At 37.8% G+C, this 27948-nt stretch overlaps 3 protein-coding genes and 1 pseudogene across 3 annotated transcripts; 2 read left to right on the top strand and 2 right to left on the bottom strand.

Annotated features, from left to right (window-relative positions):
• The first annotated feature begins 3319 nt into the window (after positions 1-3319).
• On the top strand, positions 3320-4132 carry LOC120012571. Its single transcript, XM_038864014.1, has one exon. It carries the CDS (start codon positions 3320-3322, stop codon positions 4130-4132), a length of 813 nt encoding a protein of 270 aa, XP_038719942.1.
• A 1716-nt stretch (positions 4133-5848) lies between these two features.
• LOC120012570 (protein FAR1-RELATED SEQUENCE 5-like) lies at positions 5849-8136 on the bottom strand. The gene is made up of 3 exons (XM_038864013.1): positions 7904-8136; positions 6412-7654; positions 5849-6330 (listed from the first exon to the last, which is right to left on the bottom strand). Exons 2-3 carry the CDS (start codon positions 7640-7642, stop codon positions 5849-5851), a joined length of 1713 nt encoding a protein of 570 aa, XP_038719941.1. The 5' UTR covers positions 7643-7654; positions 7904-8136.
• A 5410-nt stretch (positions 8137-13546) lies between these two features.
• Positions 13547-18914, top strand: LOC120012569 (origin of replication complex subunit 2-like). The gene is made up of 9 exons (XM_038864012.1): positions 13547-13612; positions 13788-13895; positions 14471-14541; positions 14798-14937; positions 15335-15357; positions 15399-15647; positions 15764-15870; positions 16690-17072; positions 17466-18914. The coding sequence occupies exons 1-9, from the start codon at positions 13547-13549 to the stop codon at positions 17756-17758; spliced, it is 1440 nt and encodes a 479-aa protein (XP_038719940.1). The 3' UTR covers positions 17759-18914.
• Positions 18915-19164: 250 nt separating this feature from the next.
• Positions 19165-25187, bottom strand: LOC120013241 (annotated as a pseudogene).
• Positions 25188-27948: the final 2761 nt, after the last annotated feature.

Here is a 27948-nt window from a genome sequence, read left to right as displayed (position 1 = left end):
TAGCCTTTGAATATCTCTATGTTTTGCCCTATCTCTATTTTTTATTTTTTGGTTTATTCTTCTATTATTATATAGATTCTTGACCTATTCCACCTAATAATTTAAGGGACAATTGACTGTGAATCCCATACGAACATAGGTCAACAAATTTGGTTCTTTTTTGTGTTGCTATATCAGCCAAGTTTACGGTCCAACAAGAATGGTTCAGTGAGGCTATAAAATGACTCTACTCATATATTTATTTTTATCTACTGTTTCTAGCTTTTGAGGGTTACGGTTACTATGTTTTCACACCACACGTACACTTAGATAGAGAGATGGGTTTTTTGAGTACAAATATAGGAAGGAGGAGCGTGTATGTAAAAAATTTTCTGTCTGTTTTACCCATTCAAAGGTAAAATCTTGCGTCTGCCCCTGTACACAAGTCCATTGAATCTGAATCTCCTAGATTGTAAGAGCATCCACAGTAATAGTAATATAATATAGCACTTCAAAATCATTCTTTCTCTTCTCATCTCTCCTATGTGGCACAATTTAATTGGATGAGTGAGTCCCATAATAAATACTATTCATCAACACTTCATAAATTCCAACACTCTATATTCATTTTCTCTATTTTCTCACTCTTCCTTTTCATCATCTCTCTTCCTTTTCATTTCTCTCTCTTTCTTTTCATCACCTCTCTCTTTCTTTTCATCATATCTCTTCACTATTCATCAACTATATATATATATATATATATTCCAACTCTAAGTATCATTTTTCCACAACTAAATTTTCAAATATCATTTTTCACTCATTGTGTGCATGTAGGGCTATATTTATCGAAAAAGTAGCATTTTAAGTACTTGAAATACACTCCATTATATCCATTGTGATGGTATAACATTATGGCTCCATTTGGTACACAATTTTATCAGTAGCATATATTGTAACATATATTGTAGATGATAAATGGTGGTAATAAATGGTAGCATAAATGATTTCTAAAATGCTAGTAGGTGTTTGGTGTAAGTTTTGCTAGTAGCATATATGATGTTGTAATTAGTGTGCAAATTACATTAGGGGGTATTATGCATTTAAGTGTTAACATATTTTAATTAACATCAATTTTAACTGTAAATACTTTATAAAAACTGATTATAGCATTAATAAGCAAAACAAATATTTATAATATAATTATATTATTTTTTAATAATCAAATATATCATACATATTTATTAAAACGTAAATTAAGAAAAAATTTTGTCCACAAATACATAACTGGTATAATTGTAATTTATGCCAACTTTTAAGGTAAAGTAAGAACTGGGGTATGAAATTGTCCCGAGATGGTCCCAAATTGGACAATTCCAATTTTGACAATAAATTGTCTTCAAAATGCCTTGGAATTCGGGTCCTATTATTGCTGTTTGGTTGACAAACACAATTTATTGTCAAAATACAATACATGGCGCACCAAAATGATGCACCAAACGAACCTATATTTATCCAAAAAAGTGTTGTTAACAATGTTAACAACACCCTCACACTCTTTATCGGCAGTGGCTGACCAGAATCAGCCACGCCGGGAGCAATGAAAATCCTACTTTGGAACTGTCGGGGGTTGGGGTATCCTCGCACAGTTCATGCGTTGCTCCGGCTGGTGCAACAAAATTCCCCTGATATTCTCTTTCTCTCTGAAACCCGTCTCTCGTTTTCCTCCTCTGAACGTCTCCGCCTCAAATTACAATTTAGCTTCTGCTTTCCTGTTTTACGCTCTGGATTGGGTGGTGGTTTGTTGGTCATGTGGAATGCTAGCTGCCCTTTGACAGTGTCCTCTTTCTCCTCTTCCCACATTGATACCGTGATTAATTTACCGGATGGTCTTCCCTGGAGATTCACCGGAATTTATGGTTCTCCTTCTACTGGTTCTCGGCTGGCTTTTTGGTCTCTTTTGTGGCGGTTAGCTGCTGCCTCTAGTCTTCTTCCCTGGGTTTGCGGTGGGGACTGTAATGAAATCTTATCAAACTCTGAAATTGCCGGTAGTAATGGCAGGGCCAAATACTTGATGTAGAATTTTCAAGATGCTTTACAGGATTGTGCTCTTTGTGATATTGATTATTCTGGTTACTCTTTTACCTGGTCTAACAAACGCAGTGGGACTGCCTTGGTTGAGGAACGCCTGGACAAAATTGTTTCGTCGGATTCCTGGAGTCAACAATTTTCGGGCGCTTATTTGCGCCATCTGGCTTCCCCAGCCTCAGACCACTCTCCTTTATTGCTCACTATCTCCAGAGGTCCTACTATTTCTAACAGATCCCGCCGCTTCCATTTTGAGGAATTTTGGTGTAACATTCCAGAGTGTGAATCTATCATTAAGAATTCTTGAATGTCTGTAAAGGATGACCACTCTATAAGCAATATTGTAGCTTGTCAGTCTTTTTGTACTTCTTCCCTGGCCTCTTGGAAGTCTGCTTCCTTTGGGACACTTGAGAAAAATATTCGCAGCAAAGAAAAATCTCTTTTAGCTTTAAAAAATAGTGTTGGCTTTCGTCATTCTCATGTCCTTCGTGATCAATTGCTTAGATTGGAAAAAGAGCTTAATGAATTATACTATTGGCAGGAGGTTGCCAGGAAGCAACGTTCTCGTCAGAATTGGCTCCGCTTTGGTGATCGCAACACGAAATATTTCCATCGAAAAGCTAGCCAACGTAAACAACGGAATTTCATCTCTGGTCTTCGCTCGGTTGATGGTTCTTGGATTGAGGGGGTTCGTCATTTTGAGCCCATTATTCTGGACCACTTCAATGCCATCTATTCTACTTCTAATCCGGCCTTGCTTGAGCACCTTTTTGAAGATTTTGAGCCTCGAATTTCCAATGAAATGAATGATGATCTAATGGCTCCCTTTACTGTGGAGGAGGTCAAATCCGTTGTGTTCAGCATGCATCCTACAAAATCGCATGGACCTGATGGTCTTCCAGGCATTTTTTACCAGAAATATTGGCATATTGTGGGGAACTCTGTCACTGAAGCTACTCTCAATTTCTTAAATGGAGGGATTTTCCATGAACCCATAAACCACACCTTGATTGCTCCCATTCCAAAGGTGCGTTCCCCTGAAAATATAACTGATTTTCGTCCCATTAGTCTTTGCAATACTATGTACAAGATTATTGCTAAGTGCTTATGCAGCAGATTGAAGCCTCTTATCTCTAAAATTATTTCTCAAGAACAGGGAGGTTTCATCCCTGGTAGGTTGATTTCTGACAATCTGATGGTTGCAGCTGAGTCTTACCATTATCTGAAATGCCTTCGGTAAGGTCAAAGAGGCTATATGGCTCTCAAACTCGATATGAGTAAGGCTTTTGATCGTGTTGAATGGGACTTCTTGTTCTTTATGATGGCCCGTATGGGGTTTAATGCCCAATGGATTTCTCGGCTCAGGACTTGTGTGACCTCTGTTACTTTTTCAATCATTATAAATAGAGAGATCCGAGGTTGTATCCATCCTACTCGAGGTCTTTGTCAGGGAGATCCCCTATCGCGATTTCTCTTTCTTATATGTATTGAGGGATTATCTCATCTTATTCACCAAAGTATTAGATCCTCTTCTCTCCATGGGATTAGAATTAGCAGCAGGGGTCCCATTATCTCACATCTTCTTTTTGCAGATGATAGTCTCCTCTTTTGTAGAGCAGATTTAGTGGAGGGCAGGAGATTGCTTGATATTCTTCATCTTTATGAGCGCATGTCTGGCCAATTCCTCAATGTTAACAAATCTTCGGTTACTTTCAGTTCTAATGTTCGAGAGGAGCTTAGAGTATCTATAAAAAATTTGCTTTGCATGAATGATGCTAGAACTGACTCCAAATATTTGGGCTTACCTACTCTGGTCACGAGCAACAGAAGAGAGTTACTTAGCTTTATCAAAGAGAGAATTTGGGGCAAGTTGCAAGGTTGGAACGAAAAGCTTCTCTCGCAAGCTGGGCGGGCTATTCTAATCAAGGCTGTCATTCAAGCTATCTCAACCTATGCCATGAGTATTTTCAGGTTCCCCAAAATCCTTTGCGAGGAAATCAATAGACTTTCTAGAAACTTCTTTTGGAGTGGAAAGACTGATGTTAGAAAGATGCACTGGATTGGTTGACAAAAGCTTTGTACTCCTATGACCAGTGGGGGTTTGGGCCTCAGGGCTATGTTCCACTTCAATTATGCTCTTTTGGCAAAACAAGGTTGGCGACTTCTAACAAATGAGTCCTCTCTCTGCAGTCAGATTATGAAGGCTAGATACTATCCTCACACATCTTTTTTAAAAGCTTCTAGAGGATCTAATCCTTCTTTTGTGTGGTCCAATCTTCTCTCTGCCAGGGATCTTGTCTCTCGTGGGGTTCGGTGGAGAATTGGGAATGGAGAATCAATTAATGTTTGGAGTGATCCCTGGATCCCTGACCATCACTCTGGCATTCCTACCCCTCTAAACTATGTCTCAGAAGGTTTGAAAGTCTCCGACATTTTTGATCAAACTTCCGCGACTTGGGATTGCAGCCTGCTCTCTTCTCTCTTTGATTCACACTCAGTTGCAGCAATACAAAGGATTCCTCTCTCTCAAAGGAGATCTCGGGACAGCTACATGTGGACTCATAATAGGGATGGCCACTTCACAGTAAAATCTGCTTATAGACTTGCTCTTGGTATCTCTCCTCCTTTGGAGCAAACTCAGATTTCATCTCAGGAGGTTTCGTGGACCAAGCTAAACAAGCTATCTCTTCCGCCTCGGGTTCTTAATTTTGTGTGGAGGTTGGCTCATAATGCACTTCCAACGAAAGACAATTTAATCAAGAGAGGCATTGAGGTTAATGGTAGCTGTATTTGCTGCAATTCGAATCTAGCTTCCACCTTTTTTGGAATTGCCCATGGACTGCTCCAATATGGAGATAAAAAATTGCTACAGTTTGTTCTTTAATTGGCTCTGCTCTCTCTCCTCATTATTGGATGGCACAACTGGTTGCTTCTCTTCCAAAGGATTTGCTAGAAGATTGCTTCAGGTTATTCTTTTACATTTGGTTTGGAAGGAACATATTACTTCATGAGAACCTTTTAATTCCCATCCAAGATGTCATCATTAAGGCATCCTTTCTCAAGTCTAACTATTCCAGTTCCTCTCCTCAACACTCTTCACCTCTTCCTGCGCCTAGCCATTGGATTCCTCCTCCAATAGGGAGATTGAAAATAAATGTTGATGCAGCTTGGTCGGTTGTCAATTCTTATGCAGGTGTGGGGGCGGTTGTGAGAGATGCTAATGGGGCAATATTAGCTTCTAGCTTCAAACGCATTCCCTCAGCTGGGGGAAGTCTCTATGCAGAAGCTATTGCCTTTCTTTTCGGAGTTGAGCTAGCCGTGGCCTTGAATCTTACGAGCTTTATTCTTGAGGGTGATGCGCTTGTTATTGTTTCTGACCTGAATTCCAATAGAACCGTGCTTGCCCCCTATGGTTCTTGTGTGGATGCCACTCTTCTCCTTCTGCAGGACTGTCAGTGTGAAATAGTCCACACCTCTAGGAGCAACAATCAGCTAGCTGACTCTTTGGCGCGTCATGGAATGAACTGTTTTGATTCTGTTATGCTCATGGGACATGTTCCCCACTATTGTAATATCTTTGCTATTGCTGACTCTTCTATCTAATGAATTCTTTCCTCAAAAAAAAAAAAAGTTTCCTAACTAGTGTGTGACTCAGTTTCCTCTCATATATCAATCATCAATCACATAAGATGATTTAATTTCCTAACTAGTGTATGATTTAGTTTCCTAACTAGTGTGTGATTCAATTTCCTCTTGTATATCGTAATTATAGGAAACTGCATCACTATATATCAGACAGTGGTTGATGTAGAAGTTGTTTGCTGAAAGCTGAAAAAATGTGACGACATATAATTCCATAGGACTCAAATTTCCTACAGCTGCAACTCATATAATTCAGTGACTTGTCCTCAATTAATTTTCTAGCACTTTTCTGATTCCCTTCAACACGCTGAACAATGTAGAACTTCAAGTTTCCAGACTCATGGTCAAATGTCGCTATATAAGCCATGCTTTGGAATAACTCCTCTTGAACTTTGTAAAACATTGTTTGTGTGTAAAACTCAGCTAATGACTTCTCAACACCAAACATGGTTTTCATGACAGGTTGTTCATTAATATCTTTGTGATCAAGACATAATTCTTGGTGTCTTTGGCGTTTTAGAGCTCTACTAAACCTAACCACAAAATCCATCAAAGTATTTTTCTTTGAAACATAAGACTTGAAAAATGCATGACAACTTTCTGCTCTTTGACTACTCGACATACCTATAACAACCAAAACAAATTATTTTGTAAGTAATTACTATAGAAAAAAAAAGCAATAAACAACAAATACTTTATAAATACCTGCAGAGAATATATCATTAACATATGCAGGAATCCACTTGGAACGAATATCGTATAATGCTTTCAACCACTCATTTGTATTCAACCCACTTGACTCGATAACCTTTGCCCATTGAACATCGAACTCTTCTCGACTATCTGAATTCCATATGCATCTATGAAAATGTTGATAATGTTCCTTCCACTTGACTGCATCTAGTTTTTCTGAAAATTTACTCAAGATATGCCACATACAAAATCTATGCAAAATGTTTGGAAGGATTTCAGCTATAGCTTTACTCATTGCAGGATCTTGATCAGTGATAATCATCTTAGGTGGACCAACTACCATAGCTATCAACAACTGCTGCAAAAGCCATCGGAACGACTCTGATGTTTCATCACATAAGAATGCACATGCAAATAGAGTAGTTTGTCCATGATGATTAACTCCAACAAAGGGTGCAAATATCATACCATAACGATTTGTATTATAAGTTGTGTCAAATACTACTACATCCCCAAAAGTCTGGTATGCCTTTCTACATTCTGCATCTGCCCAAAAACAATGTTTGATCTTGTTTTCTACATCCACATTGATTGAAAAATAGAATTCTGAATTTTTTTCCTTTTCTGCTTCAAAATACTCATATAGCATTTGAGCATCATGTCCAGCAAATAGTTTCACCTCATCCCTTCGAGCATTATAAAAATCTTTCTCTATACACCCAATATTTGCTAGACTTCCTGCTTCTAACTCCATAATACTAATTTGTTGGTGAATAGGCACATTCGCTGCAGAGAGTTGTTGTGTCAAAGCCTTCTTAGCAGTTGACATAGAACGGTGAGATCTAAGCAAATGCACCTTTCTAGGTGTTGTGAGCACATGATTATGGACCTCACAAAATATTGAAACAATGAAACTCAGTTTAGAAGTTGACCTTACAACAACCATTTTGCCCTTACATCCTTCTCTAGTTGTCCCACGTCTTCTACTACCATCCGATATTAATTCCCCTTTTTCTCGAGCCCCTTCTTTATAGCAAACAAATTCCTTCCTAATGATTTCATTATTTTTGTTTCGATTAGTAGTCCACATTCGAGTACTAAATCCGGCCTCCCTTGCATATTCATTGTAAAATTTTTGGGCTTCATCCAATGATTCAAATTCTTGCCCAATTTTTGGAATTTTTTCAGCCCTTACTTGAGGAATAAAAGATAAATCATTGGAAGAAGAAGAGCTGACATCCATTTGAAAAACAATCTGCATAAAATTTCATTCAGAGGTCTAAAAAATTGTCCTACATCTGCTACTATTGAGGTGAATAAAGCATAATAGTTCAAACCATATAGTTAAATTAAATTCAAAATAAAAGGAACACTAAACAAATCACATACAAAATAAATAAGGTAAAGCTTTGTGGAAGAGGAAGATGACGGACAACTCATACAACAAACAAAAGAGAACTTCACTAAACAAATCAGACAACAAATAAATCTTCGGAAAACAAACCTAATCGGACGGGTCTGCAGTGCGGTGATGCCTTTGTTGGAGATGGAGGCGAAATCGCTGACGTCATAGAATAGCTTCGTGAGGAAGAAAGCGTTTCTGTCTATCGAAATGTTCAAAGACCCAAGGGAGACGGAAGTAGTTTCGTCGTGGAATCTGTGGGAGACGGAGCTGCCAAAGTCACAAAGCTGTGTCTTCTGTCGAGATGTGTGTGGGAGACATAAGAAAAATGAGATTTTTTGGGCTTTTGAATTTTTATTAAAACTGAAAATTCCAGCAGTTAGATTGATCTAACGGTTGGTGTTGGAAGCTCGCATAATTTGTCAAATACGCAGACGCGCATATGAGAAGGACTGTATATATATATATATATATATATATATATATATATATATATATATGGTAACACAAATTTCATACAAATTCAGTTTCTTAACGCATATGCAGAACAAGCAAAGGCAGTGTCTCTATAAATAGAGAGGCTAGGGATTTCTGTCTCTCCACAAACAAAAGAAAGTCTTTCACAAGCCATGGCCGCCTCTCCCCCTGCTGATTGTCCGGACTTCTACGAGCAGATGGCTCGACTTACCCTCCGACTGAAAGATTTGAAAGATGGTTTTGGAGAAATAGGGAGTATGGTGAATGTTGATGCGTTGACGGTGCTTTACGAGTCCAACCCCGCTGAAGTTGGACCCGAAGTGAAGCAAATAAATGCATTGTTTAAGGAGATGAATGAAACCATTGTGAAACTACACAAGGAGCTGAAGGAGATGGTCGGAGGAGATGCGTTCGTACCCGAGCATCTGAGGGAGCTGGAGCCGATGGAGGAGCTGGACCTCGCCGAAGATGCAGAGGATTCAACCTAGTTTCATGGTAGATGTATTCACCATAGTTAATTTTAGGGCTTTTTAATTAAATAAGGGGTACTATCATTGTTATTACTTATGGTGAATGTCTTAGTAATGTCTTAATTAGCAATTGTTGGTGAAGTAGGTTTGGTAATTGGTGGTGTTGATGTCATGGTATTGACGGTAAAGGTTTGGTGGTGGTGTTAATGTTATCATATTATGTACTGTTTGAGGCAGTTATCTAACAAATTAGCAATATTTAAGCACAGTTCTCTAACAAATTAGTAATATTTAAGCACTCAATGTATAATGAGGCAGCCAATTAAGCAAAGTAACACGGCATTGGAAGAGGAAGAGAGAGGGCCGTCCAGTGTGTGATACTATATTACTCGTTAGCTTTCATCCTCAGCCTCCAATCTACCCAACTAAACAGTTAAAAAGTGATCCCCAAAGCATTTATATGAGATCATCAATATGATAGTACCCCTTATTTAAAATGACTCTACTAATATATATATATTTTTTATCTACTGTCTCTAGCTTTTGAGGGTTACAGTTACTATGTTTTCACACCACACATACACTTAGATAGAGAGATGGGTTTTGAGTACAAATATAGGAAGGAGGAGCCTGTATGTATTCTAAATTTTGCGCCATGATTTCATGGTTGTGACTTGTAAGAGGAGGGTTTCTTTTGGTATTGAATGACATTACATGTGAAATTAATTCGGAAGCGAAATTTGAGTTACCCTAAAAACTAAAAAATAACCCCAAAAGATTTTCGGCCTGTTTTATCCATCTTAGGGTAAAATCTTGCGTCTGCCCCCTGTACACTATTCAATTGAATCTGAATCTCCTAGATTGTAATTATATTAATTAGGATGATTCAATTTCCTAACTAGTGTACGATTTAGTTTCCTAACTAGTTTGTGACTCAGTTTCCTCTCATATTATCAGTTACATAAGATGATTTAGTTTCCTAACTAGTGTGTGATTCAATTTCCTCTCGTATATCGTAATTATAGGAAACTACATCACTATATATATATATATATATATATATATATATATATATATGGTAACACAAATTTCATACAAATTCAGTTTCTTAACGCATATGCTGAACAAGCAAGGGCGGATTTAGGGGGGACTACACTAGGCTGTAGTCCCCCCAAATGTTTGGTAATTATATATATATACTTACATATATATACACATATATACATGCACATATATACACATATATATGGATACATGCATGCATACATACATATACATATAGATATATATTAATATAATTATACATAAATAAATAAAAATACAATTATATACAGGTTCATACCTAAATATACACTTAGCCACCTAAAAAAAACACACTCCGTACCTACTCTCATTCGTTGGTGCAAGTGTGTAACCGTATTGCTTCGTAAGTTCGTCTCAAGACTCTCAACTAACAATAAGTCTAAATGTCTAATAAATTAATTTCAGTAACTTGTACTATCAATTAAATAGATGTAATGTAAATAGCCTGAAAAAAAATTCAGGGGGCAGCGGACCCCCACCAACTTTTAACAGTCCCCTAAGGTGAATTCCTGGTTCCGCCCTTGTGAACAAGCAAAGGCAGTGTCTCTATAAATAGAGAGGCTAGGGATTTCTGTCTCTCCACAAACAAAAGAAAGCCTTTCACAAGCCATGGCCGCCTCTCCCCCTGCTGATTGTCCGGACTTCTACGAGCAGATGGCTCGACTTACCCTCCGACTGAAAGATTTGAAAGATGGTTTTGGAGAAATAGGGAGTATGGTGAATGTTGATGCGTTGACGGTGCTTTACCAGTCCAACCCGGCTGAAGTTGGACCCGAACTGAAGCAAATAAATGTAATGTTTAAGCAGATGAATGAAACCATTGTGAAACTACACAAGGAGCTGAAGGAGATGGTCGGAGGAGATGCGTTCGTACCCGAGCATCTGAGGGAGCTGTAGCCGATGGAGGAGCTGGACCTCGCCGAAGATGCAGTCCACGTTGGACAGGATGAGGATTCAACCTAGTTTCATGCATGGTAGATATGGTATTCACCATAGTTTTAATTTTAGGACGTTTTGATTAAATAAATACTATCTCTGTTTGTTTTTAATGTCTCTTAATTAGCAAGTGTTGATGGGTTAGGTTTGGTGGTACTGGTGGTGTCAATGTTTATCTCGTATAATTATCTACTTATATAACAACTTAAGAGTAATATTTAAGGACTGGAGTACTGGACTCATATATATATGACTAATGAGGCAGCAGCCAATTAAGCAAAAATTAGATGGCATGGCAACAAGGGTTTGGATCATCAAAAAATCAGTCGTAGGTTACAAAAGTGACAGGAGCACATGAAGCACCACACAAGTGTGAGAACCATTTTAAAAAAATAGAAGTTCAATAGATAAACTATATATATATACACCTTGCATCCAAAACGATCGGTAGTCATGAATGTTTTAATTTCAACAATTAGGTAACTCTGATCCAACTTTGGTCAATTTCTAGTCGAAAATGGCTGATCTGATCCAATTTTGGTCAATTTCTAATCAAAAATGGCTGACCTGTCATAAATTTACCACAGTGGGATAGACCTCAAAGATACGGAGATTGCTTTTTGTTCATTTTCTTTTTGGGTTCTATAGCCATTAGGCACCAGCCCTTGCAAATGGGTTGTTATTATATGACAAAAAGAACAAGTAAACAACTACTACACACAAATCTTCTTCCGTAGTGGACAGGATCAAGGACTTGCTGAATGTACATAGACTTTATCTCATATAACTCATATAATTTGTGGAAATATATATATTTAAGATTAGGCATTATCCAATAATTAAATGGTTTGAAGTGAATTGCATTCTGATGGGCTGGTAGTGGCACAGAGAGATCCTTCTTTGGAAGGAACCCCGTCATCATATGTAACCTAGCAACTGAAACCTCAACGAAATGGAACCAGAAGAACCCATTCAACTTTCCCTTTCCCAAGATAAGAAGAATTCAACATTTTCAGAACAAAATTCGGCTTCCACATCCACCAGCAACTACGACAGCCTAATGTTCAAGTTTCCATAGATCAAACTATTTCCCTTAAGGATTTATATATGTACTATCAATTCAGTCCTTGATTTCAGACTTTTCAACTACCCCCTTTTGTTATTTTGTACACTGGAACTTTGGGATAGTTATAGTAGATTTTACACTATAAATAGAGAGGATCTGATAGAGAATAAATTTAGAGATCTCATGATCACGTGATCTCCGTATACACAAATCAATTGAATCTCCTTGATTGTAATTACATTAATTAAGATGACTCAAAACAAGCAACTCAATGCATGACACCCGTTTTCTTGGCCAGAAACAATGGTTATGAGAACAACATTTGTACATAACTGGAAAATTTCTCAATCAACCATGATGCCTAAACCCTTCTGTGAGGCTTCCTTGGTAAATTGCTTGGTTACAACCATTCTGGCATTCACAATTCTTGCTAACGAGATAAAATCTGTAAAGCGATCCAGACTTGGGCAGAGCGATCTGATCATAGCTTGCATTTCCGAGTTAGGCACTGAAGTTGTCAAAGAACACGCTATTGACTGATCTCAGTTATCATCTTTCCAAGGGCTTCAGTTGCAAGACGGATGTATGAGCAATCTTGGCCATCAGAATGTTTCTGGTCTTGACCAACTCATGATCTTTGAATTCTGTCAAATGGGAATTCAGTGTAACTTGGCTACTCACAAGAAAGTGCTCGCGGGAGATTGAGTACAGACTATAAATTGGCATCCCTGAAAAATATATATGAATCTGAGAATACCTAAGATGAAAATTTCTGAAGATTATGTTTTGTAATAATGCTATCACTTGCCTTCTTCGTCGGGGTGTGACAGTTGATAAGAATTTTGAACACACTCTAGGCATTTAACATTAATATTACTAGTTTGTACTAATTTGTTATAAATCTGCCTCAAACAGTACATATATAATACGATAACCACATAACATTAACACCACCACCAAACCTTCACCGTTAATACCATAACATTAAAACAAACTACTTGCTTATTTCATTAAAAGCTCATAAAAAGCTCTTAAAACTACGGGTGTGAACCTGATCCTCGACTGCTTCTGCAATGGGATCCTCGTCCTCCTGGGGTAGGTCTTCATTCAGCTTCTTCAGATCCTCGTCCTCGTCCTGGGGTAGGTCTTCATCTGTAATGTAGCCCAGGCCCCTCAGCTTCTTCAGAGCCTTGGGTGGGACTGATTTTAAGACGAGATCCTTCATGTCCTGGTATATTTCCTCAACCGCTTCATTCATCTTCTGAATTATTTCACCTAGTTCATCCCGTTTGCCGACAACAAGATCGGGATCGACGTTGCGAAGCTTCTGCGGCAATTCCTCCCTCAGTACACGTTCATCATCTTTCATACCTTCTTGAAGATCCTCGAGGTTGTGCCCAATTCGAGTCAGTCCCTCGATGAAGGAGAGAGATTCACGAGAGGGAGAGGTCATTGCTGTTGCGGTAAATTTTCTTTTCTTTTGTTGTTTGTTTGTGCATAGAGATGAGCCAACCCTAGACCCCCTGTATTATTATTTATAGCCAGAGTGCATGCTGCCCTAGCTTTCACTAGTCCAAAGCTGAGGCTTTTCGCACCAGGCCGGCCCAAGGCCCAAAGGGGCACCATATTATTTTAGATAAAGTAATTCTATATACATATATATATATGAGGGTTCAACTACGAGGGAAAACGAAAGTTGGTTTGGAGGTCCCAATGTCCTTTCCTCTCGTTCGCCCTGTAACCCGAGTTCGAACCTCCAATTCAACCCCATTAATTTTTGTATGTCTAACCAAATCCCATGTGATGTTCAGTTTTGTGTAGGCAGACTTTTTTTTTTTTTTTGTGTATGGAGGTTGCTTCCTATGAGTTTACTACCTTGACTTCCTACTGTACTTGGTATGCAGGTTGCATACCCATGAGTTTCAGAGTTTGCTTGTTTGTAGTTATTTCTCAGGTTTTTGTTTGTTCGGCAACAAGGACATTTTTAGAACATTATTCGTGTAAGGACAAATTTGACCTTCTCGACAACCTTTCAAAATTTCTTGCGCCAGTGGCATTTTTGGTATTTAACATTCATGAAACAGTTTCTGGAAAATGGGGCCCACAATTATAATACACGACGAGAAGTAGTATCCGTTGGATTTACCAGCTCGGAATCCAACGCATCAAGTAACGAAGCGGTTTTTGTCTTTTTTTAAAAAATATGTTGCAGTGGCAAATCACGTAAATAAATTGCTGGCTAAAAGCAAATGCAATAGGATATTTTTGCTAGACTAACAAAAATCTCAACTCTATTATATAAAAAATCAAGCCAAATATATATCACAATATAATCATATCAACAAAATACATCTCTTAATATAGTCACATCAACAAAACATAAATTCCTATATATTATCCATTCTCACTCAACATGGAATGAACAACATTTCTCCATGTTGTCCTCAACAAAACTACATCAAAATACAAAATCTCAATATAACCACATCAACAAAACATGTCTTTCAATACAATCATATCAATAAAACACAAAATCCAATACATTTTTTTGACCCAACAAAATTTTACTATTATGATTGGTCTAAGTGTGAATTTAATTTACGAGTTCTGACTAACTAACTGATGGATTCATTAAAGCCAATTAGCCAAAGACATGTTGCCCCTACGCGCCTGCCAGCTCTGCATGTACCAATAGGTCTCGGCTTGGGGTATTATTCAATTGGATTGGATGAACTTTATTTGCACCAATTATTTATTGAGTACACCTCACTCTTAATAAAACCAAATTAAAATTATAATAATTATGACTTCACCTTATTTTATTCTTTTTTAAAATTTTACAAATTACACCCGGTAATCTCAACCGTTGAGATTAAAGAAAATTAAAAAATGAAAAATAAATTAGATTCATCTTCAACCCTAGCTTTAAGATAGATTGGAGTTAAAACCAAACCTGGAATCAAGGACCTTGCTTTCGCCTGGATCTTCAAGAACCTCGCTTTCGCATTTGGGGATTTTCAAGGACCTCGCCTACGCGTTGTGGACTCATTGGGGTGGGTTGGCGACGCGGTCAATACTAATTGATGTTTTTAATGGTGCGTCAAGTAAATTTTGTCATTGCGTTTCACCTTTTACTTAGTTTGAAATTTAGCTCACTTCACCACAAATAGGTCAAAAAAATAAATTTTGAGAATAGGTCAAAAAAAAGAATATTCTCAAAAGGACCCAAATTAAACAAAATAACACTTAATAGTTGGATTCACCCCGCCACAAATTTTGTACATATCAAATCAAATTTGATTGAGTGGTTTGATCTCTCATTTTATTTAGTGTTTCAGTTGAATTAAGCATATGCCTGCCAAACGTTCAAATACAATGAGAAGCAACGAAATAATGTTAAAACCCAAACCGAATGCCCTGAACTGGTTCGGTTCAGTTCGATAATTTTTTGGGTAAAGCTCACACTCATTGTTTTTTTTTTACCGTTTTGCCCTTGAACAGGCGGGTTTCGAGAGCTCTTCCCGGTAACCCGGGACTAAAAGGCGGGAAAATGAGGAGCAACTAGGGCTGGTTCAACATTTATCCTCAGTATTCGTATTTCGTTTTTATTCGTCCGGAGATTTTGTATTCTCTCTCAAATTGGTTTTGCACTTTGTTTGCTCAGTCCGGCTATTGGATTATCGTGGACGAAATCTCCGACAGAGATGACGAGGAATTCAGATTCTCTAGAAATTATTTTCTGGCGAAAGAATTGGGCGGGTCCGGCAAGAAGTCAACTAACAAGCGCTCCGATATCGATCTCGTTGGTGAGCAGGTGTCCTTTTCGATTTTATCAATTAATATCTAATAGAATTTATGGTTTTTTTTTGGTACATTTTCCAAAAGAATGTGCTCTTTCTTGTATTTTTTTTTTAAATTTTCAATGTACAGGAACTAAGAGCAGCGATGGTTAACACTGAACCCAAACATGAGAAGGAGATTTTGGCTTTGATGGGCAGTTACAAAAGTTTATATCCCCAGTGGGTTTTGGAGTTGAGGTATGATCTTGATCGACTGGATGGTGCAAGGTGAAACAGTTGCTTTGCCTGATATATAATATAACGAATTTGGGGGGTTTTCAATTCTTTTACTTGTTTCAGGTTTTCTACTAAATGGTTTTATATGCTGCTATATATTCTATTGGGTATTCCACGGTCTTGAGAAGATAATATGACGATTAATTTTACTGGATGAGATAATTTACAAAATTGGAGTATAGAGTAAAATATATGCATATATAGGCACTTATACCTGTATTGATTCTTGTGGTTGTGGTTGATATTTTTTCTTTAAATATAAATTGACAAGGTTGGTTTAGTGGCGATTCCTTTTTCTCTGATGCATAGTAGATTTCCTTCATCAGTTCTATATATTTTGATGATTTTATGAAGATTAGATGGAACTTGTTAGAAGTTGTATGAACTTCCCTCATCAGTTATTTAGAGAACTATAGTTTGTTGTACGCCCTTCCCGTTGAAAGGGATTAACCCAAGCTATTGTTTTGATGGAACTTCTCTTTCTTCTTCTCAAAGTCCTTCCTCCCTTCTTTTATAATGCGATCATGTATGCATTTGTTTTTGTAATTTTGTCTTACTCAGTTCCAGACACTTTTGTTGTTGCGGTTGATATTTTTTTCTTTAAATATAAATTGACAAGGTTGGTTCCACATTTCTTTGATATGACATGCCAATTTGCCTTTTTTTGTCATTTGCAAATTGATTGTCTGTGGGATATATCTACTAATTTGCTATTGCTTAGGCAGCCTTCCTTATCGTACCTTTTTGTATGTTATTCACTAATCATCTCTCATGTGTCAGATGTGGTTTTGCCCTTCTCATATATGGATTTGGATCTAAAAAGGCCTTAATTGAAGACTTTTGTGGTTTTATGCTTCAAATTCAGGTTGTGGTGGCCATGGCTGAACTTTTGTGTGGTCAATTGAAAAGCAGTGGAAAGACTCCTTCAGCAGGTCTGGGCAAAGTTCAACAACCCTTTAGTTCTCAATCAATGGACGATCTTCTTTCATTTTTGCATGGGTCAAGACAGCAGCATGAAAATGACTTTGATGTATGCCTTGTTATTCATAACATTGATGGGCCTGGATTAAGAGACTCTGAAACGCAACAGTATCTTGCACGAATTGCTGCTTGCTCCCATATTCGTATTGTTGCTTCTGTCGATCATGTGAATGCACCTCTTTGTAAGTATGTTTTGCCATTGTTTATGTTGTTAGTAATAAGTTATCACTCGGCAATTCCAAGTTAGCCAATATTGCTTCTGCCTTTTCTTAGAAGTCCTCTTACCAAGTTCTTGAGCATTTCAGTTACTGCACGCATGGTCCTTGAAACGTCCTTTTACCTTGATGCATTAAAGTTTATGGGATATCTATTAAGTTCTTTTGTCATTAGGAGATTAGATAGTCCACATAGGGTGGCTTTGTCCATCTTCCTTTTTGAGTCTCGAATGATGTACTAGGGTCTAGCGATTTTGTCATTCTTCATGTGGTCCTACTAAAACACAACACCTTGAAATTTCAACTCTACTTGCCTCGAGAGAAGAAAAGTCCAATGGCACTTGTTTGCTTTGTTTACAGTGTGGGACAAGAAGATGGTCCATATGCAGTTCAACTGGTATTGGTATCATGTTCCGACGTTTGCACCATACAAAGCTGAAGGAGTATTCTTTCCTCTGATTCTGTCTCATGGCAATGCCAGCCAAAGTGCCAAAACAGCCACTTATCGTATTAATATGTACTGTTTGTTTGAGTTTGAGACAGATTTTTATAACAAATTAGTAATATTTAAGGAAAGGCAGCCGATTAAGCAAAATAAAATGGCATGGCAGAGACGGCCAGAAGGGTTCTTCTTTTACAAAAACCTGGAATAACTTCGATTAAAATCCCATATGCATAAAAGGATTCTAATAAATAACAGAATGGGATAACTTTCCCCACAAAATACCAGTTAACCTACCACTTGTGCAAGCTTTCATCCTCAACCCCCGATCTAAACAGTTAAAAGGTGATCACCATATCATCTGCAGTTCTTCAACCTTTGGTCCATCTCCGGAAAATTACAAGGATCAATTTATTCGTCTAACGTGTTTGGTCCATCACCGGAAAAGAATGGTTCAAGACAGTGAAGTGGTGATGGTGTTGCAGAAGGGAGAGATACAGAAGAGGAGGTGGAAGATGAAAAAAGGGCCAAAAAAAAAGGAGTAATTGAAAAACATTTAGAACATACGGCCCGAGCCTAACAACCAAAAAAACGATTTCTTTGAAATACATACAGACTGAAATTTCCGTAGTCAAACGATTCCCTGAAAATTTATGTTTCCTAACAACCAAAAAACGATTCTCTCTTAAATACATGCGGACTGAAATTTCTGTAGTCATGCCATCTTTGTTTCTTTTGGATTGTTGAGCCTCCTTGTACATAAGATCGTAGTAAATGTGTACTGAATTTGCGTGCTGTGCAGGTCTAAACAGACCTAAAATGGTTATTTTCTCTGAAATACATTCCGTGGTCAAACGATTCCCTGAAAATCTGTTTCTGCTGAAAGATTACAATATCTCGTGACTAGCTGCTGCTCTGCCTATAAATCCAAGAGGCCATCTCTACCCAACCTACCAAAAAACTCCTTTTGAATTTACTTATAGCAACAACAATGGCTGATTCTCCCCGTCGAAACCGTCCCTCTGCTGCTGATGTCCTTATTGTTCCTGAGCTTCTTTCTCGACATGCTAGTGAATTTGGGCTACTGGGAGCTTGTATCGGCCGGATTCAGTTTATGAGGAGATTCGTGATGGAAAATACCCAAGAAATCTGCATGATGTTGAACTCTGGCTGGCAAGAATCCATAGTAATATTGATGATTTGCTAGCAAAGCGAGAGCGTGCTCGCCTGAAGATGACGGAACGCATCATACAGGCAATTTAGCTTGGAGACAATCCACGCAGACGATAGTTTTAGTGTCCCTGATGGAGTCCTCCCCGAAGACTATCGACCCTGACCCTAGTTGTCTCTGTTCTGTGTTTCATGAGCTTAGGAAGTAGCTGTTGAGGATTTACCTAAAAGAATAATATAGGTTTAGTGGCCTCCTGGATTTATAGGCAGAGCAGCAGTTAGTCACGAGATATTGCAATCTTTCAGCAGAAACATATTTTCAGGGAATCATTTGACCACAGAATGTATTTCAGAGAAAATAACCATTTTAGGTCTGTTTAGACCTGCACAGCACGCAAATTCAATACACATTTACAACGATCTTATGTACAAGGAGGCTCAACAATCAAAAAGAAACAAAGATGGCATGACTACGGAAATTTCAGTCCGCATATATTTAAGAGAGAATCGTTTTTTGGTTGTTAGGAAACATAAATTTTCAGGGAATCATTTGACTACGGAAATTTCAGTCCGTATGTATTTCAAAGAAATCATTTTTTTGGTTGTTAGGCTCGGGCCGTATGTTCTAAATGTTAGGCACTGAAGTTGTCAAAGAACACAACTATTGACTGATCTCAGTTATGATCTTTCCAAGGGCTTCAATTGCAAGGGGATGTGTAAGCAATCTTGGCCATCAGAATGCCTTCTGGTCTTGACCAACTCATGATCTTTGAATTCTGTCAAATGGGAATTCAGTGTAACTTGGCTACTCACAAGAAAGCGCTCGCGGGAGATTGAGAACAGACTATCAATTGGCATCCCTGAAATATATATATAAATATGAGAGCACATAAAGATGAAAAGTTTTATAGACGATGTTTTGTAATAATGCTACTACTTGCCTTCTTCGTCGGGATGTGACAGTTGATACTCTGCAAGAATTTTGAACACACTCTGGGCATTAGGAGTTAAACTTTGTAAAACAATTGTCGCTGTTTTGGCACCTTGGCTGGCATTACCATGAGACAGAATCAGAGGAAAGAATACTCCTTCAGCTTTGTATGGTGCAAAGGTCAGAACATGATACCAATACCAGTTGAACTGCGTATGGACCATCTTCTTGTCCCACACTGTAAACAAAGCAAACGAGTGCCATTGGACTTTTCTTCTTCTCGAGGTAAGTAGAGCAGAAAACTTTTAAACAGTATTAAGCAAGCAAACCAACATTATCACCTATGAATCAAAATGAAAGGCTTCGTCTTTTAGTAGTAGGACCACATGAAGAATGACAAAATCGCTATACCCTAGTTGTGGCGCTAAAATAACATTGAAAAATAGATGATGGGCGGAATCACGGCCTACATCATTAGAGACTCGGAAAGAAAAATGTACATCCAAAGCCACCCTTATGTAGACCATATACTTTAATTCATCAAGGTAAGAGAACGTTTCATCTAAAAGTAACTATACAATTCAAGTTTCAAGGACCATGCATGAAGTAATTGAAATGCTCAAAACTTGGTAAGAGGACTTAAGAGAAAAGTGTAAGCTTGACTGCCTCACAAATCAACAAACACAACTGACTCTGTGATTCCAGCAACTCACGATCAACAACCAGTGATCCAAATCAACTCAGGAAGTAACACAAGAGTAGTTGAAATACAAGTCCAGCAGCACAACAGTTAGTAGCTACAAGAATCAACAAAGAACTTAGCTGAGAATCACCCACAAAAACTGACATTTTTTCATTCGTAAAACACACACAAGATACAAGCCTTTTGCTCTAGAAAACACAAGTACAAAAGACAGTACAGAGCAGCTTCTAGACAATATATCCTAACCATACATCTGTCATAATCTAGCATACATTCATTAAACAAATTACAATAAATTTCCTAAACTAACCTCAACATTCCAACAAAAAGGCAGAAGCAATTATGGCTAACTTGGAATTGACACGCGATAACTTATTATTAACAACATAAACAATGGAAAAACATACTTACAAAGAGGTGCATTCACATGATCGACAGAAGCAACAACACGAATATTGGAGCAAGAAGCAATTCGTGCAAGATACTGTTGCGTTTCAGAGTCTCTTAATCCAGGCCCATCAATGTTGTGAATAACAAGGCATACAAAAAAGTCACTTTCGTACTGTCTTGACCCATGCAAAAATGAAAGAAGATCATCCATTGATCGAGAACTAAAGGGCTATTGAACTTTGGCCAGACTTGCAGAAGGAGTCTTTCCACTGCTTTTCAATTGATCCCACAAAAGTTCAGCCATGACCACCACAACCTGAATTCGAAGCATAATAGAAATGTAACTGAGCAGAAGGTGAATAGAAAGACAATATAGTTTGCACCTATTATCTCAAATACTGGTCAGATCAGCTAAGAACAATAACATAAATATATTTAGCAGAAACATATTAACACCTGAAAGTGCCACTAGGTAGCGCAATATATGGTAATCAACTAATCGTAAGGGAACAAATCACCAAAAGCTAAAAAAACAGTACTGAAGTACCAAACAGCATACGAGTAAAAAGTAAAAACTTCTAATCTATATATGTGTGTGGTCAATGTGGGTAAATATATATGGCTCTGGAAATGAATTTTAGTAAATCATACCTGTTTTATATTAATTGAGTGAAGATAGCCATTGATTACTATCACAGAACACTCCATCAATGCAGTTGATGCAAAATCTTCAATTAAGGCCTTTTTAGATCCAAATCCATACATGAGAAGCGCAAAACCACATCTGACACATGAGAGATGATTAGTGAATAACATACAAAAAGGTACGATAAGGAAGGCTGCCTAAGCAATAGCAAATTAGTAGATATATCCCACAGACAATCAATTTGCAAATGACAAAAAAAGGCAAATTGGCATGTCATATTAAAGAAATGTGGAACCAACCTTGTCAATTTATATTTAAAGAAAAAATATCAACCACAACAACAAAAGTGTCTGGAACTGAGTAAGACAAAATTACAAAAACAAATGCATACATGATCGCATTATAAAAGAAGGGAGGAAGGACTTTGAGAAGAAGAAAGAGAAGTTCCATCAAAACAATAGCTTGGGTTAATCCCTTTCAACGGGAAGGGCATACAACAAACTATAGTTCTCTAAATAACTGATGAGGGAAGTTCATACAACTTTTAACAGGTTCCATCTAATCTTCATAAAATCATCAAAATATATAGAACTGATGAAGGAAATCTACTATGCATCAGAGAAAAAGGAATCGCCACTAAACCAACCTTGTCAATTTATATTTAAAGAAAAAAATATCAACCACAACAACAAGAATCAATACAGGTTTAAGTGCCTATATATGCATATATTTTACTCTATACTCCAATTTTGTAAATTATCTCATCCAGTAAAATTAATCGTCATATTATCTTCTCAAGACCGCGGAATACCCAATAGAATATATAGCAGCATATAAAACCATTTAGTAGAAAACCTGAAACAAGTAAAAGAATTGAAAACCCCCCAAATTCGTTATATTATATATCAGGCAAAGCAACTGTTTCACCTTGCACCATCCAGTCGATCAAGATCATACCTCAACTCCAAAACCCACTGGGGATATAAACTTTTGTAACTGCCCATCAAAGCCAAAATCTCCTTCTCATGTTTGGGTTCAGTGTTAACCATCGCTGCTCTTAGTTCCTGTACATTGAAAATAAAAAAAAATAAAAAATACAAGAAAGAGCACATTCTTTTGGAAAATGTACAAAAAAAAAAACCATAAAATTCTATTAGATATTAATTGATAAAATCGAAAAGGACACCTGCTCATCAACGAGGCCGATATCGGAGACCTTGTTAGTTGACTTCTTGCCGGACCCGCCCAATTCCTTCGCCAGAAAATAATTTCTAGAGAATCCGAATTCCTCATCATCTCTGTCGGAGATTTCGTCCATGATAATCCAATAGCCGGACTGAGCAAACAAAGTGCAAAACCAATTTGAGAGAGAATACAAAACCTCTGAACGAATAAGAACGAAATACGAATACTGAGAATAAAAGTTGAACCAACCCTAGTTGCTCCTCATTTTCCCGCCTTTAGTTCCGGGTTACCGGGAAGCGCTCTCAAAACCCGCCTGTTAAAGGGGAAAACGGTAAAAAAAAAAAACCAATGAGCGTGAGCTTTACCCAAAAATTATCGAACAGTTCCGAACCAGTTCGGCGCATTCGGTTTGGATTTTAACATTATTTCATTGCTTCTCATTGTATTTGAACGTTTGGCAGGCATATGCTTAATTCAATTGAAACACTAAATAAAATGAGAGATCAAACTACTCAATCAAATTTGATTTGATATGTACAAAATTTGTGGCGAGGTGAGTCCAACTATTAAGTGTTTACACAAAACAAACATCACGTGGGATAGGACACTGCAGCACGTCTGCCTACACAAAACTGAACATCACATGGGATTTGGTTAGACATACGAAAATTAATGGGGTTGGATGGGAGGTTCGAATTGGGGTTACAGGGCAAACGAGAGGAAATGACATTGGAACCACCAAACCAACTTTCGTTTTCTGTAATGTGCTTGTATATATATATATATATATACTTTATCTAAAATAATATGGTGCCCCTTTGCGCCTTGGGCCGGCCTGGTGCTGAAAAGCCTCAGCTTTGGACTAGTGAAAGCTAGGGCAGCATGCTCTCTGGCTATAAACAGTAATTCAGGGGGTCTGGGGTCAGCTCATCTCTATGCACAAACAAACAACAAAAGAAAAGAAAATTTACCGCAACAGCAATGGCCTCTCCCTCTCGTGAATATCTCTCCTTCATCGAGGGACTGACTTGAATTGGGCACAAACTCGATGATATTCAAGAAGGTATGAAAGATGATGAACGTGTACTGAAGGAGGAATTGCCGCAGAAGCTTCGCAACGTCGATCCCGATCTTGTCGCCGGCGAACTGGATGAACTAGGTGGAATAATTCAGGAGATGAGTGAATCCGTTGAGGAAATATACCAGGACATGAAGGATCTCGTCTTAAAATCAGTCCGACCCAAGGTTCTGAAGAAGCTGAGGGGCCTGGGCTACATTGCAGATGAAGACCTACCCCAGGACGAGGACGAGGTCGCAGAAGCAGTCGAGGATTAGAGCATGTCCAATGGACACTTGAAACATAGTTTTCAAGTGTTCAAAAGTGAACTTTATGGAAAATTTAGAGTGTTGGAGTTCTACAATGGATGAAAATGAACACTTGAAAACACACTTTATTGATAATGACACTTGTTTTATAGGTTGTTGTGGAAAATGACACTTGAAATATGAAGTATGGATATAGTTGAGGAATAGTGAAGAGAGATGATGAAAATGAAGAGGGAGGTGATGAAAATGAAGATAGAAGTGATGAAAAGTAAGAGAGAGATGATGAAAAGTAACAAAGAGATGATAAAAAGAAAGAGAGAGAAAATAGAGAAATGAGTTTGAAGTGTTGGAAAGTATGAAGTGTTGATGAATAATGTATATTGTGGGATCCACTCACCCAATTAAATTATGCCACCCAGGATAAAAGAAAAGAGAGAGAATGATTTTGAAGTACTTGATATTTATTTTAGCATTGGAGATGCTCTTAGGTTCACACCCGTAGTTTTAAGAGCTTTTAATTAAATAAATAAGTAGTTTGTTTTAGGCCAAATGTCATGGAGACCCCTGTGGTTTAGGTCATTTCTATATACATCCCCTCATTTTGAATTTGTAAGAATTAGACCCCTCGTACTTTATTTTCGTGTCATACCTGATCCTTCCGTACCATCAGTTGACTAACGTTGACTGCAAAACGTCACAGTTTTGAGTTTTTTTTTCTAAAACAAGGCTTGGGATGAAACGATGTCATATCAACTTAATAAATTTGAGAAAAAAACTCAAATAAAACATTATTTACGAACCCCCACCTTCAAGCCTTCAGCTTTCACTCTTGATCCAGGTCTCACTCCTGTCTTTCTCTGATTCACTGTTAGCTTTCCGATTAGCGAGGCCAAGACAACTACAACCCCTTACTCGAACGGGATGCCCACTCCCGAGCTGGGCAAAGCGACCCCAGTGAGAGATCAGACAGACAATTCGAAGCCCATCGAAAAACAACGGTGACCTAGCAGATCCCGAGAAGTAAATTCAAGGACGAATATGTTTTGTCAATGAGTTTGGATTATAGTGGAGATAAGAGTAAGGTGATCGAGTTGGAGGTTGAACTTGATGGGTAAACCTTTGCAGCAATCATTGATTGATGAGAGTAGGAGGAGGTTGAGCTTGGATTTGCATAATGTTGAGCAAAATCTAGTAGTGCCACTTCTTGCTTTCGAGAATGACAGAAACTCTGTTGACTTCATTGCAAAAACTTCGCTGGAATTGTTGAGGGAGACGGTGGCGAGGAGCTGTGGCTAATAGAGAAGAAACATAGTACTTTTGCATTTTTTATTTTTTGCTTTAAGCCAAAACACATCGTTTTGCCCTTGAGTTTGTCTTCTTTCAAGTCTAAAACGACACCGTACTAACATCCGTTAGTCAAATGACGGAGGGACCATGCATTACACGAAAATAAAGTACGAGGGGTCTAATTCTTACAAATTCAAAATGAGGGGGTGTATGTAGAAATGATCTAAACCACATGGGGTCTCCTTGACATTTGGCCTTTGTTTTAATGTTATGGTATTAATGGTGAAGGTAGGTTTGGTGGTGTTAATGTTATGGTATTAGGTTTGGACAATGCTAGAGACCCCAAAATATCATCCCGAAAACTTCTTCAAGTCTATGTGTTATTAAAATAACTATTGATTAAAAACACGCGCATATAGAGCCCACTTCACATCAAACACTTCACATCCAACCTTTTACATTAATTGAAGTTTTTTGGGTGATATTTTGAAGGTATCAAACATTATTCTTAAGGTTTGGTGGTGGTGTTAATGTTATGTGGTTATCGTATTATATATTAACGGTGAAGGTAGGTTTGGTGGTGTTAGAAAGGTCTAACTTGCTTCATCATGCAGCTAGATTTTCAAGATCTGTTGAAGAGGTAAGGGTCAGTGTTGATTCCAAATTTTCAGATGGTAACCTTGAAGGCACAGAACAACCTACAGGATCGGAGAATAGGTCAAGAGACAACGAAAAGGAGGATGACGGAAATGCTACTGAGAGAACCATGTCAGTTCGCGTGATGCAGTCAAGAATAGATGGAAATAATGATAACCCAAATGCGGTGGAAATGGATGCACTAAATGTTACTCCTCCAAGTAATTATGGTGGTAAAAGAAGTAGCATTGAGCTGAATTACTCAGGAAGAAAACAGAAAGAGAACCCTGTATCTACATGTTCTATGAATGATAAAAGACAATAATTTCTGTGGCGTCAGTGGGACAAATAATGCTGGTGTTTGCCTTGGAGCAACATGTGGATCCGTGTCCAGATCTCCGGCTGTTAGAGATTTTAATATTCCAGAATTTTCTGAAAATCAGAATTTTAATACTACAATGGCAGTTCCCATGGTTAGATCAACAATAGATTTAAATAGTAATTCTCCAAATGCGGTAGAAATGGATGCATAAAATGTTATTCCTGTAAGTAATTCGGGTGGTAGAAGAAGTAGCATCTGAGTCAAGTGCCTAAGAAGAAAACAGAAAGAGAACCCTGCATCTTGGCGTTCCTCGAACTATAAAGACAAGGATTTTTGTGGGTTCAATAGTTCCTATGATGCTGGTGTGTGTCTTGGAGTAACTCATGGATCAGTGTCCAGATTTCCAGTTGTTGGAGATTTTAACATTCCAGAATTGTCTGGAAATCAGATTGATTCTACTGCTACCATGGCAGTTCCCTTGGTGCAATCAAGAATAGATGCAACTCCAAACGCAGTGGAAATAGATGCAGTAAATTTTACTCCTGTGAATTCCGATGGCAAAAGAAGTGTCATCAAGGGGAACTACTTGAGAAGGAAACAGAGAGAGAACCCTGTATCCAGATGCTCCATGAAGGATAAAGACAAAATGTATGTAAGAGAGGAAGTTGAACTCCCTGATGAAAAAAGACCAAAGGACAATTCATCACAATCAGCTGTCCGCTCTAGGGTGAAAATTAAGGCATCGGAGGCAGTATTTAGTCAGTATGTCAGACAAAGGTCAAGAAATTTGTTGGGGACACCAAAAAGCAAAGGGAAGTTGAGCCGTTGAGGACACCAAACAGCAAAGGGAGGAAACAACACTCATCGGCAAACAAATCTAAGAGGAAAGTTGTCTGTTTGTATGTGTAATTGGTTATTCCCTTAACCTGTGGATGGTAGTTTCATACACGTGCTCCGCATCTGGGATTTGTTAGTTTGCATTGTTTTGTGACGCACAAATCACATACTGTGTGACTATAACAAGCTCATATTTTTCCAGTAATAATGTTTGCTTAATCGAAACAACTTTGATCACTGATTAAGATGTAAGTATGTGACCACCTTAATATGCATATTCGTACTTAGTGTTGTCACTTATCTGGACTTATAAGTATTTTCCATGTCTAGGAGTGCAGACAACTACATGTTATGTTGCCTCGATACATAAGCTCCATTGCTTACTTTAATTTTGTTTGGCAGACTGCAGTAGCCAAAAAATTATTGAATTGGAATAGAAAGTACAGAGTTTAATTGGAATAGTAAGTAAAGGAGTGAACTCTGTAGAACACTTTGCACATTAGTTGGAACAAACTCTATTATTATGGATATGCTACATGCGTATCAATGTGGAACTCGTCTAATATTTGAATCCTTCCATTATTGACTGACTGAGGATTATCAATATATCCTTCATTATCTTGGTTATTGCTAAGCCTTTATATAAATATCTACACCTCATCTTTATTGTGCATATGTTGCATTTGTTTTGTGTGTAGTGTGCTGCACTTAACAATATTGTTGTAGCAACTTTAGTAGCTTGGCTTCTCTATGTGTGTGTGTGTGTGTGTATTAAAGAATATACAAAGGAAAGAGGCTTGATTCTGCATACAGTTTGACTATTTTGATGCTTCAAATGTTGAATAATCTTTATCAGCCCTCATTATTACTAAACTTGTTTCCCAAGGCATGTGACTGTAGTAATTGTAGTTTGAGATAACTTTTTTTTTGGAATGGAAAGTCAATTTATTAAAGCACCAAGAAGGTGC

Source organism: Tripterygium wilfordii, chromosome 13 (assembly GCF_013401445.1).
Source record: "Tripterygium wilfordii isolate XIE 37 chromosome 13, ASM1340144v1, whole genome shotgun sequence".
In the NCBI taxonomy this organism is placed as follows: Eukaryota; Viridiplantae; Streptophyta; class Magnoliopsida; order Celastrales; family Celastraceae; genus Tripterygium; species Tripterygium wilfordii.
The sequence above is the reverse complement of the archived record's forward strand: the minus strand, read 5'-3'. Positions and strand labels throughout refer to the sequence as shown.